The sequence below is a fragment of the Daphnia pulicaria genome, chromosome 1 (genome assembly GCF_021234035.1).
Source record: "Daphnia pulicaria isolate SC F1-1A chromosome 1, SC_F0-13Bv2, whole genome shotgun sequence".
Taxonomy (NCBI): Eukaryota; Metazoa; Arthropoda; class Branchiopoda; order Diplostraca; family Daphniidae; genus Daphnia; species Daphnia pulicaria.
The window spans coordinates 7,875,491-7,890,525 of NC_060913.1; the positions used below are offsets into that span (position 1 = coordinate 7,875,491).

The 15,035-nt window shown below is 37.6% G+C and overlaps 2 protein-coding genes and 1 long non-coding RNA gene across 3 annotated transcripts; 2 read left to right on the forward strand and 1 right to left on the reverse strand.

Moving 5' to 3' along the window:
- Positions 1–564: 564 nt before the first annotated feature.
- Positions 565–7,419, forward strand: LOC124326475 (lysosomal alpha-mannosidase-like). The gene is made up of 20 exons (XM_046785347.1): positions 565–747; positions 973–1,021; positions 1,082–1,135; positions 1,212–1,293; positions 1,386–1,571; positions 1,637–1,739; positions 1,806–1,908; positions 1,986–2,122; positions 2,186–2,319; positions 2,387–2,535; positions 4,695–4,765; positions 4,844–5,052; positions 5,127–5,320; positions 5,439–5,641; positions 5,711–5,930; positions 6,016–6,133; positions 6,204–6,469; positions 6,536–6,777; positions 6,845–6,994; positions 7,062–7,419. Exons 1-20 carry the CDS (start codon positions 640–642, stop codon positions 7,275–7,277), a joined length of 2,994 nt encoding a protein of 997 aa, XP_046641303.1. The 5' UTR covers positions 565–639; the 3' UTR covers positions 7,278–7,419.
- A 3,309-nt stretch (positions 7,420–10,728) lies between these two features.
- LOC124326146 (aldehyde dehydrogenase 1A1-like) lies at positions 10,729–13,491 on the reverse strand. Its single transcript, XM_046784814.1, has 15 exons — positions 13,352–13,491; positions 13,177–13,281; positions 12,979–13,080; positions 12,788–12,914; positions 12,691–12,729; positions 12,476–12,540; positions 12,272–12,397; positions 12,088–12,201; positions 11,912–12,014; positions 11,794–11,847; positions 11,597–11,724; positions 11,374–11,538; positions 11,157–11,314; positions 11,016–11,090; positions 10,729–10,947 (listed from the first exon to the last, which is right to left on the reverse strand). Exons 1-15 carry the CDS (start codon positions 13,376–13,378, stop codon positions 10,881–10,883), a joined length of 1,455 nt encoding a protein of 484 aa, XP_046640770.1. The 5' UTR covers positions 13,379–13,491; the 3' UTR covers positions 10,729–10,880.
- A 27-nt stretch (positions 13,492–13,518) lies between these two features.
- On the forward strand, positions 13,519–13,965 carry LOC124326154. The gene is made up of 2 exons (XR_006915516.1): positions 13,519–13,653; positions 13,719–13,965. It is a non-coding gene; the product is annotated as an uncharacterized LOC124326154 (long non-coding RNA).
- The last annotated feature ends 1,070 nt before the right edge of the window (positions 13,966–15,035 follow it).

Sequence of the window (15,035 nt, forward strand, 5' to 3'; positions counted from 1 at the left end):
TAGTAGTTCTCTGAAATTCTTTAGACATCAATAACGGATATAACACAGTTAGAGTCGAGGTCGGACGAGAATTCACCTGCCTAGGTGAATTCATCTGACGCACGCATAGTATATGATGGATGTAAAGATTATTAAATTACTATAAATAATATAAATAAATAATACAATAAGTATAATCGTAATAAATAAAAATTTATTGTCAAACTAGCGGAAGAAAAATTATTCATTTTTATGTTAGGACCTACTTTTTCTTCAACTGCCGAGTGCAGTGTTAATCAACGCTTAAGTTACGAATTTTAAATACAGTAGCTTAAGGGCTATAAATAGAATCTTGTGCGGCATAAAATTATACGTGGAAATATTCGTCATTTACAGACAATTACAGCCAGTAAAGCTTGGCAAAGCTGAAGAAAGTTGTTACGCCTCACAGTCGTCATGATCTGTTATCTACGGAAATAAAAATACATTGGATCCTTCTCTAAACTGTGTAAACAATCAATCAGATAAAAAAAAAAAAATAACAATGATAAGACAAAAAAATATTTTTAAAAGGTATAACAAGTATAAGGCTTCATTTCACTAGTGATCTCTGATATAATTGTCTGGCTTTTGTGCCAGTATCAATAAAGATTTTATAAAATGATCCTGAATTCCGTCGTCAACTGGATCTGCTTTGTTTTGGTGGTCGGAGGCATTTCACTAGCATCCGCTAGGCCATCGTTGCGTGCCGATGCCTGTGGTTACCAGGTTTTGTTTTTGTTTGATTATTTTTTTTTGTTTATTTGTTTAAATCGCTGGTGGAATAGAGGCCATTAAAAATATATTCTCTAAAATATCGGCGCGAACGTAGCATTTAATAAAGCTTTACTAACAGTAACAGTGAAATTCTATTGATAGTGTTTTATAATGTGTGGGCGCTTACGATACTCAAAACCGTGCAACATGACGTGTTTTAACGCTCGTTTATTATAGACATGCCCTGCGGAGAAAGAAGGATTCATCAACGTTCACCTCGTAGCTCGTAATATAATTGATTTTAAATTTTTTGTTCATTAATTAATTTGATTGTTTTATTTGCAAGATACTCATGATGATGCCGGCTGGTTAAAAACCGTTGATCAGTACTATTACGGAGGTTATTAGAAAAGTTCAAAAAAATTCAAATCACAAAGACACAAACTAAAACAAAATTTGATTACACAAAAACATAGCTCGTAGTCAGATTCAAGAAGCCGGAGTTCAGTACATTATCGATTCGGTTGTAGATGAATTAAAAGACCACCCTGATCGCAGGTTAGTAAAAAAATTCCTACGTAAATTTATGCAGTAAAATCTGATTCATTTTTGTTTTAAATATTTCTTCTTGCCAATTTTCTTCGTTGCAGATTTATCTACGTGGAAATGGCCTTTTTCACGAGGTGGTGGCAAGAACAGACCGAAACCACCAAGGCTCTCGTCCGAACGTTGGTGAACGAAGGACGTCTCGAGTTCATCAATGGCGGATGGTGCATGAACGATGAGGCCACAGCTCATTACGTCGACATTATCGATCAAATGTCATTTGGTTTGATGTAGGTCGTTGCGCATTCACAATCAAAGTCAAACTCAGCAATTAATGGCCCTAATCTTTTTTTAGAACGTTGAACGATACTTTCGGCGAATGTGGACGTCCGCGCATCTCTTGGCAGATCGACCCGTTCGGCCACTCACGAGAACAGGCCTCACTATTCGCCCAAATGGTAAATACAAAATATCTTATAATATTTAGAATAACATATTTATAGACGTGTAACTTGTTACTGCAGGGGTACGATGGACTGTTCTTTGGACGTTTGGATCATGAAGACAAAAAAGAGCGCATGGCGAAAAAGACCATGGAAATGGTTTGGTCAGGCAGCGACTCTTTGGGTAAAAATAATTTAAAATTACCTAGATACATTTGAATATAATTTAAAAAAAAAAAAAACAACATTAATATTTCGCAGGTGCGCAAGCGTCGTTATTCACAGCCGTGAATTACAATCTATACCAACCACCACCTGGCTTCTGCTTTGATATTTATTGCAACGATGAACCCATTATTGACGACCCTAGATCCAAAGATTACAATGTCGAGAAGAGAGTAAGTAGACTGAAAATGTTATCTGAAATATATAAGAAATTCACTTTTAATTGAAACACACAGGTAACAGATTTTCTCAACTATTGCCAAGAACAAGCCAACGCTTATGCCACTGATTCTATCCTATTGACTATGGGGAGCGATTTTCATTACCAAGATGCAAACGTTTGGTTTAAAAACATGGACAAACTCATCAAGTACGAAAGAGAGAATCACAATTAAAATATTATTTGTCTAAATATCGGACATTATTACAAAATCAAGGTACGCCAACGAACGTCAGGCGACCGGCAGTCGCTTCAACTTGTTTTATTCGACACCGAGTTGCTATACCAAGGCGCTGAACGATCACGCAAAGACTTGGCCATCCAAGACGGGCGACTTTTTCCCATACGGAAGCGACGCTCACGCTTATCCCGTATGAAAACGCCCCTTTGATTAATCACTGATAATTGAAGGATATTAGCTTGATTAATTTTCCAATGATTTTCGCCATCAAAATTCGGACATGATTATTACTGACTTAGCATAAATTTATCACTGAGAAATGAATGGTTTTTCTTTGATTTTCAAATCATATATTCACTTACTTTTGACTGATTTAAAGTGAAGTTTTCAATGCTTTTTTATTGATTAGTTTTTCAATGCTTTTTTATGGATTGATTTTTCAATGCTTGTATCCAATGACTTTTTTTATAAAATTCAAAAGCTAAATTTTACTATACTAGTTTTCTTTCTCTACCAGTTTTGAACTCCTGTTGTCGGTTTTCCTTACCCTTGTTCTCCTTTTCTATTTTACTTACTTACCTATTATCTGTTAGAATTAATTGTATCATTGGTTGAAATTTTCCGTATCGAGGCTTGAACCATCGCAACATTGAGTGGTAGCCAGACTCTATAACCAACTACCTATGACGTTGGACATTCGATAAATTTAGTCAGTTCAAGTATCTAATTCATACGTATCTATATAGGGCGTTGTGATAAACAATTTTTTTTTCGAAGAAAAAGAAAAACGTGTTGGTGGTGTGTTTGGTATTTTTATAATCATTAAAAATCTTTCACAAAATCATGAAATAACATATAAGAAAAATGCTAGAAGTAGGATAGAGTCCAGTAACGAAATATTTGTCATTGCAAAATCAATTAGCGGATAGAAATTATAACCGAGCCCGAAAAAAATCATTCATTTATCACTAGAAACATCATTTGTCATTTAGGATATTATCGATTAAAGTAGGTCTCAAAATTATGGTATCTACCTTCATATTTACGATGATTGCGCTGTTCGCCTAGGAGTCGCTTTCGCGTTAAACCAAGACTACCACCCGTCTTACCATCATCATATGAAGAAGATACCAACTGAAATCATATTCAGAGTTATTTTCATTGATTCATATTTATAAGCCCCGATCTGGGATTGAACACGGTACCTTTCGATCCATAGGAGCGTGCGATAACCATTGGCCTATGGTTGCACATTCGATTCTATATTAACCATGTTGACAACGCCGTATGTTTCTTACATATGGAAATTCACCCTTAATATCATTGATTTCGACGCAACAAAATAATATAAGTCAATGATTCTTCATAAGAAGAACGTGAAAAGCATTCCAAAGGCCTTTCAGTGATAATTTATTGATATTTGAGAAATCATTTGTAATGGTATTCATTCACTATGTTCACTATTTAGTAATAATCGGCAATAAAGTCAATGAACTATCAGGAAAATATTAATCGGGATAACTAATGATTTACATTGATAATCAGTGAAAATCCAATGATTCTGGAAATCCCTGTCGTGATATTTGTCAACTAGCTAGGCTGCTAGCCACTGAAATATCATTAAAATTTATGTTGGGAAAACTTAGTGATTTAAACGGAGCAGTATTCAATCAATCAATAGAAATCATTGGATAAAAAATCATTCTCAGTGATAATCTCAGTGGTAGCCTAATCCCTGAAATATCACTGAAATCTGAGGAAAGCTCAGTGATATGAACTGAGAAGTAATTATAAAAATCAATAGCAAGCTGTATAAAAATCATTATAAAATCAAAACTGCCGTTTGGGACTCATTGAATAATCATTTATTAATCATTGGAATGATTTCTTAGTGATAAATAGATGCTGATTATTGATTTATAGGTGTCAATGAAGTATGGCAATAAAATGATAAGAAATTCAAAGGTTTACTGAAAAGTACTGAAAATGTAAATATCAGTAGAGAATCAGTAATTTTTCAAAAGAAAATATTCCATGGATTTTTACGTTATGTTCATTGATTAGTTCAATGACTAAGTTAAGTTTAATCACTGCCAAAAACTTCATTTTCTGGATCTAATGATAAACCAATGAGTTTTTTGGACTCTGTTCTAATTTTTGAAATATCTTTGATTTTCCAACGATTTGTTACTGACTTTGTAAATTGATTTATCATAGAAAATCATCGCCAGTGATAATTGCGTGACATTCTTACTGACATTCTATGACATTTCAGACTGTCCATTGATTTGTTTATGCTTTTCATTGATCTGCAGTGATTTTCATTGACTCATTTCCATACGGGATTGGACGGGCTATTTTACGTCTCGTCCGGCATCGAAATACATGATCCGCCAAGGAAGCAATCTCATGCAGGTATATTAAAAATATTTTATTTTGTCTTATTCTTTTATTCCACGCTCATCGAGAACTGATTCCGGTCATATTGAACAGAGTTGTAAGCAAATGGATGCGGCGCTTGTTAGACAAGGTGTGGCCACCAATCAAGTTGGAGAGCTATTCACGATGAAAGATGCCATGGGCATTATGCAGCATCACGATGCCGTGACAGGGACTGAGAAGCAACACGTTGCCGAAGACTACGCACTCTTGCTTCACAAGGGAGTGGTGGAATGCCAAAAGATTCAAACTGCTTATTACGAGTGAGTTCAAAAAACAGATTTTTAATTTAGGGTAAAATTTTGGAACTGATAATAACTCTGATAATTAAATTTAGAAAAGAACTTGTGATTGGCAATCAGGTTCTGCCAAAGGTGTCCTACTGCCAACTGAACGTCAGCCAATGCGATCCAACAGAGAAGAACAATCGCTTCGTGGTTAACATTTACAATTCAATGGCACGATCCGTCGACAAATACGTTCGCGTCCCCGTGGCATCCGGAACAGCTTTCCAGGTTCTCGATCCACAAGGTATACACAAATTCAAATCATATATGGTATATGTAGCTACTGTATTTAGAAATATGTAAAGCATTTTTCCCTTTTGCGATATATGTTAACGTCATATCAAAATGTTCCGTTGATATAGGAAATGTTGTCGCATCACAAACGGTTCCCATTGCCGAATACGTCAAATCTCTTCCGGGTAGAGTAAGCAGTGCTACAGTCGAACTTGTATTCCTCGCCTCTCAACTGCCTCCTCTTGGAAGCAAATCTTATTACGTACAACCGGGGACTATTAGCAAGGATGAACAGCATGAACCCCAAAACAAATTTGCCATTTCCAACGAAGTATAATCTCACCTTAACTTTCCATTACGTAATGTAACCCTTCAAACGTTGAATTCTGACGATTTACAGAAAGTAAGCGTTGAGATCGACGATGTGAGTGGTCTGATAAAATCGGTAACAGTCGATGGAAAAACGACCGAATTAAAACAAGAATTTCTGTGGTATCCGAGCAAAAGTGGCGACAATTCGGAGGCTGACAAGCGAGCTTCCGGTGCATACATCTTCCGTCCCGATAACGATGATGTGTTTGCTATCCCTAGTTCTGGCATTAAAACTACAACGTACTCTGGTATTTAAAATTCAAAATTTTTGATTTACGTTTAAGTTTTAATTACGCGTTGCCATCATGCAATAATTACCTAATTCTGAATTAGGTGAACTCGTTGAGGAAGTTCATCAAATTTACAATCCTTGGGTAGCTCAAACCATTCGTTTGTACAAAGGACAAGAGCATGTCGAACTGGATTGGGTTGTGGGTCCGATTCCGGTTGAGTGAGTTATCAATACTTTGATCGTTACTATATGAAGACTTTAAAAATGTATTTTTTTTTTATTTTCTTAGAGATGGCACAGGGAAGGAAATTATCAACCGCGTAACAACGTCCATTGCGAGCAGCGGAATGTTCTATACTGATGCTAATGGCCGTCAAACTCTTGAGCGACGTTTCAACATCCGCGATTCATATCCTTACACTGTTACCGAGCCAATAGCTGCTAATTACTACCCAGTTAATTCTCACGCTTACATCAAGGACGCGGTCGGCAATCAAGTGACGATGTTGGTCGATCGGCCACAGGGTGGCTCAAGTCTGCACAATGGAGAACTGGGTAAAACAGAGAATTCAATTCCACATAATAAAATTTTCTAATGATTCAATTTGACTTTATTTTTAGAATTAATGGTTCATCGCCGTTGCCTGTACGACGATTCTTTCGGTGTGGGAGAAGCGCTGAACGAAACAGCTTACGGTGATGGGTTGGTTGTAAGAGGAACTCATTTCTTAATTCTTGGTGACAAGACCAACTCCATGAAAATGGCGCGTTCACTGAGTCACGAGCTCTACAAGCAGCCGCAAATATCGTTCATTCCCACTTCGCTATCTTTCAGCGACTGGTCGGCTCTTTACAAAACTCAGGTTGAATCCAAAATTCCTTGATTCAAAAAGAAATAATTAATTTACGTGGAATCCTCGTTTCAATTAGCAACAATCTTTAAGCCGAACGCTGCCAGCCAACGTAAACTTGCTCACTCTGGAAACCTTAAATCAAGGGAAATATTTGATGAGGTTGGAGCACATCTACGATGTCGGTGAAGACAGCATTTTATCACAGCCGGCTACAGTGTCGATCGAGGTAAATTGGCCAGTTTAATTAGGTAATATCATAGCTAAAAGTAATTCATTAATTTCTATTTTATTAGGGTTTATTTCCTGGATTCACCGTTACTTCGGCGGAGGAGACTATGTTGGGCGGTAATCAGTTCAAGAAAGACTCGAACAGGTTGGTTTGGAACGTTGCGTCCACTTCCAACACAAATGAGGACGGACAGCAGATTTGGGACGAACGCGCCATTCCGGCAGTGCAATTAAAACCAATGGAAATCCGCACATTTATCATTACTTTAGTTCGCATTTAGTCTATTCAGTGTGGGTGATGTTATTCATTATAACCAAAAGGCATATTATATGGAAATTTTGACAGTTTTAATGGGGAATACAATAGTGTAGGCCGTTGCAGGCTATTTTGCGCGCAAGTAATAAATGTTTTCTTTAGTTTTAGTCAACAGTCATAATATTCAGATGTATCGATAAACAGGATAATGCGGACTGAAATTTGGCCAGTTTATCTGCTTACAGATAATCCCAAGAAGAAAGCGAAACGTGTTAAGTCTAAAGAAAACAAAGTGTGCGCTCCAACGAGTGACCTTCCTATCGCAAATTGCAAACAAAAAACAGATCAATGAAATACCGCGAAATTCGAATGTTTGAGGTAGGACTCATGGTCGTTCTTCAATTTTACGACTAGTTTATTGACTATTATTTAGTTTCTCCAATGTCACCTAGAAAATACCTTTTGCCAGATAACCTACCAATTTATCAAAGGTTTTTTCGAGTCTTGCCATCAAGGATAACGGGATAAATCTAATCAATGATACAAGAGCATTGGTCCGGAAACCAAAATTACTATTTAGTTCCCCCCAAGGAGAACCCCTCCAACCTATGGAGATACGCACTTTCATTTTGAATCTCGTTCGGAATCAACTCGATAAATAGTTGGCTTATTATTCCCCTGTGGAAATGCATATTTTAACCCTAAGTTGTTTTTACTTCGATAAAAAAATAAATCGAAAATCGGTACCACAAGTCGTTTTTATGTTAATCACGAAATGATATAACGAAGTCACGACAATAAAGTTCACGGTTATACTGATTGGAAATATATGAATATGCATTTATTAAAAATAAAGAAGAAACTGTGGGTCACGATAGTCCTATACGTGCTGGTTCGTTTTTTTTTTTGAATAATTGAACAGCAAAAAACGCGTATGCTTTTTATTAGTTTTATTGAAATTTGATCTGTCGACACCATCACATTAATGTGGGAAAATAGGAAAACTGAATGAGAATGAAAGAAACAGAAGGCAAAGCAGTGTATCTTGTGGTTAAAAAGTTGCTTCGTTGTTCACCAGCATCATGTACGCTTGGTGACAGTTGGTTAGCTTTCCGTAAATCGTCATGCCGGGGATGTTCGGGTTCGTTCGGTCGATTTTGACACCGCATTGAATGGTGGCATTTTTCAACGCGTGACCATAGCTTTTCAGGTTGGGGCAATCGACTACCACCGGCAGGTTCTCGATGATGTCGTCGGAGGCCGCACGACGACGGTCCGCATCTCCTTCTGATATCATGAGCTTTAAATTTTCCAATTTGTTTTGGCGATCTAAAAAATTGATTTTCACGCCGTATTCCCGTTCCAGACGCTGCGCATTTTGACCCCCTAGCCCAATGACACGGCCGCGACACCGATCCGAAATGTTCGTCAGAAGGAGCCTGCTATTACCCACATCCTCTCGCTCAATTTCCTCGGAAGTAATTATGAAATCCTCGGCCGGAATATCTTCGGGTTGGCGCGGTGAAAACTTGATGATGGTGTCGAGCTGCATTGGAATTGGTTCATAGATCGGTTTCTGCCCATTCGTGCGGTTTTCGGGAGTTATCGTAGCCTGTTGGGTTGAGACTGGACGATACTTTTGTGTGGCATTGTTGAGACGTTTGACAGTCTGGTGTGGTTTGGAAATAAATCGGCCGAGAATTTGCCCCTCAGTTTCACCAAATCCGTTCTGCTGGAATGACGTTGCTGGACTCTGGTGGTGGCCGGTGGGTTGTTTTTCCGGTTCATGAGTCCACATCGGTTGGCGACTTATCTCATATCCAACGATTTGAGATGGCTGCTGGGCAGTACGCTTCGCCTGGGCTATTTCTTCTTCCAGTTCCGCGATCCGCCGGTCTTTTGATTGATCCGTAAATAGACGGATTACATTTTGGAGTTGAACGTTTAGTGCCCTTTCGGTATCAAGTTCCTGCCTTTTCGATTCTGACTGCTGGGATAATACTTGATTCTCCTTTATAACACGGTCGATGAGCTCAGTCATGGATGCTAGACCGAATTTGGCTTCTGTCACCATCGTCTTTATTGACCACCTCGCTTCTTCAGGAATAGGATCCGTCGTGTCAAGGAATGCTTGAAAATTATGCAGGTTCTGGCACAGGGCAGGGATGTGGCCGTACGCTTGCTGGACATCAGCGGTGGTCATTGGTTTGAATCCAGGTTCTGGAGAGTTGATCTCAGATTTGTTCATTTTCGGAGTTTGATTTGACTCTATTAGTGAATTTCACCGTTGAGAAATGTTGTATGTCTACTTCTTAATTGAGGGGTCCTTATATGCACTTCAGTATGAGACTTTTGATTAGCAAGTACCCAGAGGAGGTCATTTTCATTAATATTTTGTTTTAATATTAACTCAAGTTAAAATGTTTTTGGATTTTTTTAAATGTCATTAATTTACCCTCATTGTTCAATCATTTTAATGGAGAAATATTTGTAAATTATTTTCATAATCATAAAAATGAAAATCGAGTATGGAGAGATAGAGAGAATTCTGCCATAGTGACGGACTGTTCTCTTTGTGCTTGAAGATATTAAGCTCATACTAACTTTTTACCACGAATTGAATTTACCCATTTTGTATTTTATTATCGCCTGACTATATATGTAAAATTGATAAGACCACAAAAAGACGTCATTGATACTGTGTCTCATATAAGACCAGTATGAATAAACACGATATCTGAATCTCCTTTTTAGTGTCACCTATTTAGTGACCTAAATTTCCGCTGCGATTAATTCTCGAAAAAACTATATTCCAATTCATTCCAATTCAGCGGTTAACCATATCAGTGCCTGCGGCCTTGTAGTGTACATTGTACAAGCCCTAAACCTTGAAAGTAGCATCACCGGAGTGTACCCGCACTGTGTTATTTTTAAAAAATTCACTAAACGGCAACGTTATTGCGTAAAAAGAACTTGTCTGGACTTGTCTGAAATCGCCTGAGCGAAATCGGCATCTCGAAAAGACTCAAACAACCAACGAAGGCTACAACAAAGTTTTACCCTTGTTTTACTTAATATTTTGTTTTAATATAAATTCAAGTTTAAACGTTTTTGGATTTTGAAAAATTTCATTAATTTACCCTCATTATTCAATCATTTTAATGAAGAAATATTTGTAAATTATTTTCATTAACTTGAAAACAGTAAAACACAAGGTAGCTCACCGCAATCTACAAATCAGCGATCACTCGATTTCTATCAGAAAGGAAGAAATTATTTGGTGGGGTCTGGGGTTATTGATTTTTGGCTTTTTGAATTAAAAAAAAAATTGGTTGAGAATATCTTTGAAGGTCAACTATAAACCTTGACAGAATCTGATTTAAACTTGACACATGAATTAACTAAATAACTAGTTGGTCCATTTCAATGATAATAAATTAAAACTCAAGACGTATTAATCAGAATGAAAATAAAAATTAACTAGAATACTGTATTTTTTTCACCCCAAGCAAAGTAACAAATATAGGCAATTTTGATTCCAAAAACTCTCAAACCAACATAACAGTAATAACCATATTGGGGGAAAAAACGAAACCGGGACGGGAACCCACGGGTTTTGAAAATCAAGTTAAAACTTGGCCATCGAGATGGTAACTGTCTTCACTTCCACATAGCTGTGGATACCTTCCTCACCCCTGAAATTAAAAATTCAAATGTTAAGTTAAATAGAACACGACATGCACCTTGAAACTTTCAAGCTTACATTTCACGACCGATTCCTGATTGCTTGAATCCACCGAAAGGCGCTTGCGATGTGACATGAAGGAAACAATTAACCCTAAAAAGAATTGCAAGAATGTTAATAATAATTTCCCATGCTTTATTGATAATGAAATGAGCATACCAAACACTTCCGGCGTTAACCGCCTGCGAGAAGGTGAGAGCCCTGTTGATATCGTTTGTCAAAATACCAGCTGCCAATCCGTAATGTGTATCGTTGGCACGCTTGATGACTTCCTCCATGGTACTAAACTTCATAATTTGCTGGACAGGTCCAAAAATCTAAAAAACAACACTCGAATCAAGTTCAAATTGGTAAATTTTTAAATCAACCACAAGACCTCTTCTTTGGCGATCCTCATATTGTCCTGGACATCCACAAACACAGTTGGCTCGATGAAATATCCTTCGGTTCCGTGCTTCATGCCACCGGTTTTCAAATCAGCTCCTTCCGTCTTGCCCGCTTCAATCAACGCCATAATCCTGTTGAATTGCAGTTCGCTGACCTGCATCAAAGATCGTTTTCAATTGAGTGACATGTGCTATGATAAAAAATCGCATTACTTGAGGTCCCTGATCAACTTCTCCGAACGGGTCACCCAACTTTCGTTTACGGGCTAGTTCGGTAGCTTTCTCCACAAACTTGTCGTATATGGATTCGTGGACAAACGTACGGGTGCCAGCGCAGCAACCTGATTTTTAGAAGAGAAACGAGATAAAGATTTTTGATGAGATCGAAAAAACACTTGACATCTTGTTACATTGACCCATGTTGGCAAAGACAGCGGCATGGCACGTCGCGACAGCTTTATCCACTGTAAGAATTGGAAATGACATTAGCTTTGAGCAATTCAATACTTTTACAATTGTTAGACTAACGGTCGACATCCGGGAAGACTACAATTGGAGATTTGCCTCCCAACTCCAGACTGACGCGCTTCAAGTTACTTTTGGCTGCCGCTTCCATGATCAATTTTCCGACCTGATTTTTCGATTAATTCGTTTGCATTATTTTACCGTCAAAATATCAGCGTTGTGGGGTTTATTTAACTTACAGCTGTGGAACCTGTAAAGGCTATTTTCTGTACGCGGTCATGAGACGCCAAAGCTGCTCCAGCGGTAGCTCCAAAGCCATTCACGACATTAATTACGCCAGGTGGGAATCCAGCCTAAGAAACAGGACGAAAGATTATTACATCTGCATATCGCCCAATAATGAGAAGCAAAATTTGGTCATACTTCAACAGACAACTGTGCCATGTAAAGGGCAGTCAACGGTGTTTGCTCAGCTGGTTTCATGACGATGGTGCATCCCGCAGCCAGAGCCGGACCCCATTTCCAAGCGAGCATCAAAAGAGGAAAGTTCTGTTTTTAAACAGTTAAGTTTCCACAGATTAATTCAAATTCAAGATAAAAACGTAATAAAATAAAATAAAACAGTACCCAAGGGATGATCTGTCCAGCCACGCCAACAGGTTCCTTTCGCGTCACCACAAAAACATTTCCATCTATGCATAGAGAAACCAATGAATAATATGTTCCACACCAATGCATTCACTGCCAAATTCTCATGACATTGCATTCCAAGAATTATAACTCCAGCTGTCAGGTGTGAACAATAAAAGAAATCAATGAAGTAATAACTAAGATGTAAATACCTGCCGGGATTGACTGACCATGGATCTTATCAGCCCAACCTGATTTTGAAGAAAATTTTTATAATCAATTTCCATATTAATATTATTTACAAAATACCTGAATAGTATTTAAGGGCATACATGGCACCATAAATATCAAAGACAGCATCCTTCAAGGGTTTGCCATTGTTGTATGTCTCCAACTGAGCCAAGTAATGAAGATCCCTTTCCATGAGTCCAACTAGCTGTAAGATGAGAAAAAGGTGGTAAACTCAAAGTGAAAAGTTTTAGTTACTTCAAATTAAATACCTTATCCATCATACGGCCTCTTGCTGAAGCATCCATGGTTCTCCATGTTGAGCCTAACTGGAAAGCCTCATTTGCAGCATCAACAGCTAGGTCAATGTCAGCCTATTCAAAAACAAAAACATGGTAAGATTTCTCTCATTACAATTACTTTCATGCAATGGTATATGAATCAATATAATACAATATAATATCACAAACCTTATCACCTTCACTGACTTGACAGATAACTTTGCCTGTTGCTGGATTGACAACTGGGAATGTTTTCCCACTTTGTGAATCAACAAACTGTCCATTAATGAAGAGCTAAACAAACACAAAATAGAATGTCAGCAAAAAATCAAAAGTTTTGATAAAATCATGCTAATAAACATACTTTGGTAAACTTGATTTCTGGAGCCATGGTTTCTAGAGATGTTCTCACGGTGACGTCTTGACGCGCAGAGAGAATCGTTTTTAATTCGTCAGTTCCGATCTCAACCTCCTTATATAATTGTAATCTCCGTGCGGGTAGACAATACAAACAAGCGCAATCTCGCGCCAGTCGTCGTGTCGTGCTGTCATGGCATATCGTGGGATGACTGGTATGAAAGTCATGGTCGATACAATTTTAAACAAATCCGTTTACACTTGCTATCAATTCAATGGTTATATCTCTGAAGACTTCAATTGCTGCACGTTAGCTTCGAGTGTTATTTCAAGAAAGAGGGATTGAAAATAAAATGTCATTTTTTTATTTACAGTCAAAGGGCACAGTCAACACTTGCAGCTGTTTGTTTACTTTTCAGCACTGCCATCTAGTAGCCTAAACGTCACAACAGTTATTTGAATTTGAATTTGACATTTTCCCTTGATTTGACCTTAATTTAACGATTGTTAGCTGTTTTCTATGAATATTTAGTTTTACAATGCGAATAGACATTCTAAAGGGTTATTGCCAAACCGTAACTTTTGCTTTCTAAAATTCGAATTCGGGTTTTTTAGATTTTATTTGGACACCAAAAATCTTTCTTCAACATTTCATCCGTTGCTATAGGTTAAAAAAAAATAATAATAATAACAGTTATCGTGTAACTATATGCTTCTAGAAAACAAAGAACCGGTCGAACTAGATTACCGCCAGTCTGTTATTTCATTTAAGAGCTTTCTATTAGTCCTTTATTGAGAAATCCAGCTAGCTCCGTATCAGTGAAAATTAAAACTGCAAACAAGCAATAACTGGGCGATTTGCATGAGCCACACCAAAGACATGTTAAACACACACGCTAATAGCCTCAAGTTGCTATTCGAAACAATGTATATCCCGGGCGATCCACCAACGCCTTTTTATTTTTTAATTCGCATGCGCTCAAGTTTTTTATTTTTATTTTGCGTGAAATAACGAAAGAGAAAACGGACCATAAGGGGAATTTGTAAATCAACGACAAGATGTGAAATTTTTCTGCAAATAATTTAGCATGTTAGGAAAAAAAAGTGTCAGCTGTTTGCCGGAGTACTACACATAATAATAATTGTCTTCTAAACAGCACTTAAGTAATCCTCCAGGTGTTTTTCGTCTGCCTGTGCGCCGTGTCAAGGCCTTAACCTACTTTTTGATAAATAAATCTTCTGCCTTTGTGAAAGAAGCTAATTTGTTTTTGAAGAAAGAGAAATCGTTCAAGCCGCTTATGTGGATTTAAATGAGTCTTCAATATTGTGCTGCTCACATGGAAACTAACGGATACCCATTTTCGAGTTTAAAAAGGTTTTTTAGTGCCTATAGCAGAGACACACCCGTTTCTCTCTGGATGAGAAGAGAAATTCAATTGCTGGCAGGACGTTGACCATTTTGAAAACGGTCAGCGAAAAAACCAAACAAAAATGATATTTATCGCGGATGACAGGTATAAGATGCAAAGAGTTCAGGAAACTGGTCTGTACACCTGAGGGACACACACCAGCAGCAGCAGCCGGTCTGGAGAAAGTCGTCGTAGTATATAGCAGAGTTCGTTTCAGGGAAATGATCCCATTTTTATCGGGTAAAATCTGAAACAAGAAATATAAAACCTTTGTGGATTATA

What these genes read in the sequence shown, in the direction of transcription:
- LOC124326475 (XM_046785347.1), top strand. Translation starts at nt 640, where the DNA reads ATGATCCTGAATTCCGTCGTCAACTGGATCTGCTTTGTTTTGGTGGTC. An exon ending in AAAGACCACCCTGATCGCAG is followed by an intron (nt 1,294 to 1,385) that starts GTTAGTAAAAAA and finishes TCTTCGTTGCAG; the next exon opens with ATTTATCTACGTGGAAATGG. An exon ending in GTGGGTCCGATTCCGGTTGA is followed by an intron (nt 6,134 to 6,203) that starts GTGAGTTATCAA and finishes TTATTTTCTTAG; the next exon opens with AGATGGCACAGGGAAGGAAA.
- LOC124326146 (XM_046784814.1), bottom strand. Translation starts at nt 13,378, where the DNA reads ATGGCTCCAGAAATCAAGTTTACCAAA. An exon ending in CTGGACAGATCATCCCTTGG is followed by an intron (nt 12,398 to 12,475) that starts GTACTGTTTTAT and finishes GTTTAAAAACAG; the next exon opens with AACTTTCCTCTTTTGATGCT. An exon ending in AGTCTTCCCGGATGTCGACC is followed by an intron (nt 11,848 to 11,911) that starts GTTAGTCTAACA and finishes CAATTCTTACAG; the next exon opens with TGGATAAAGCTGTCGCGACG.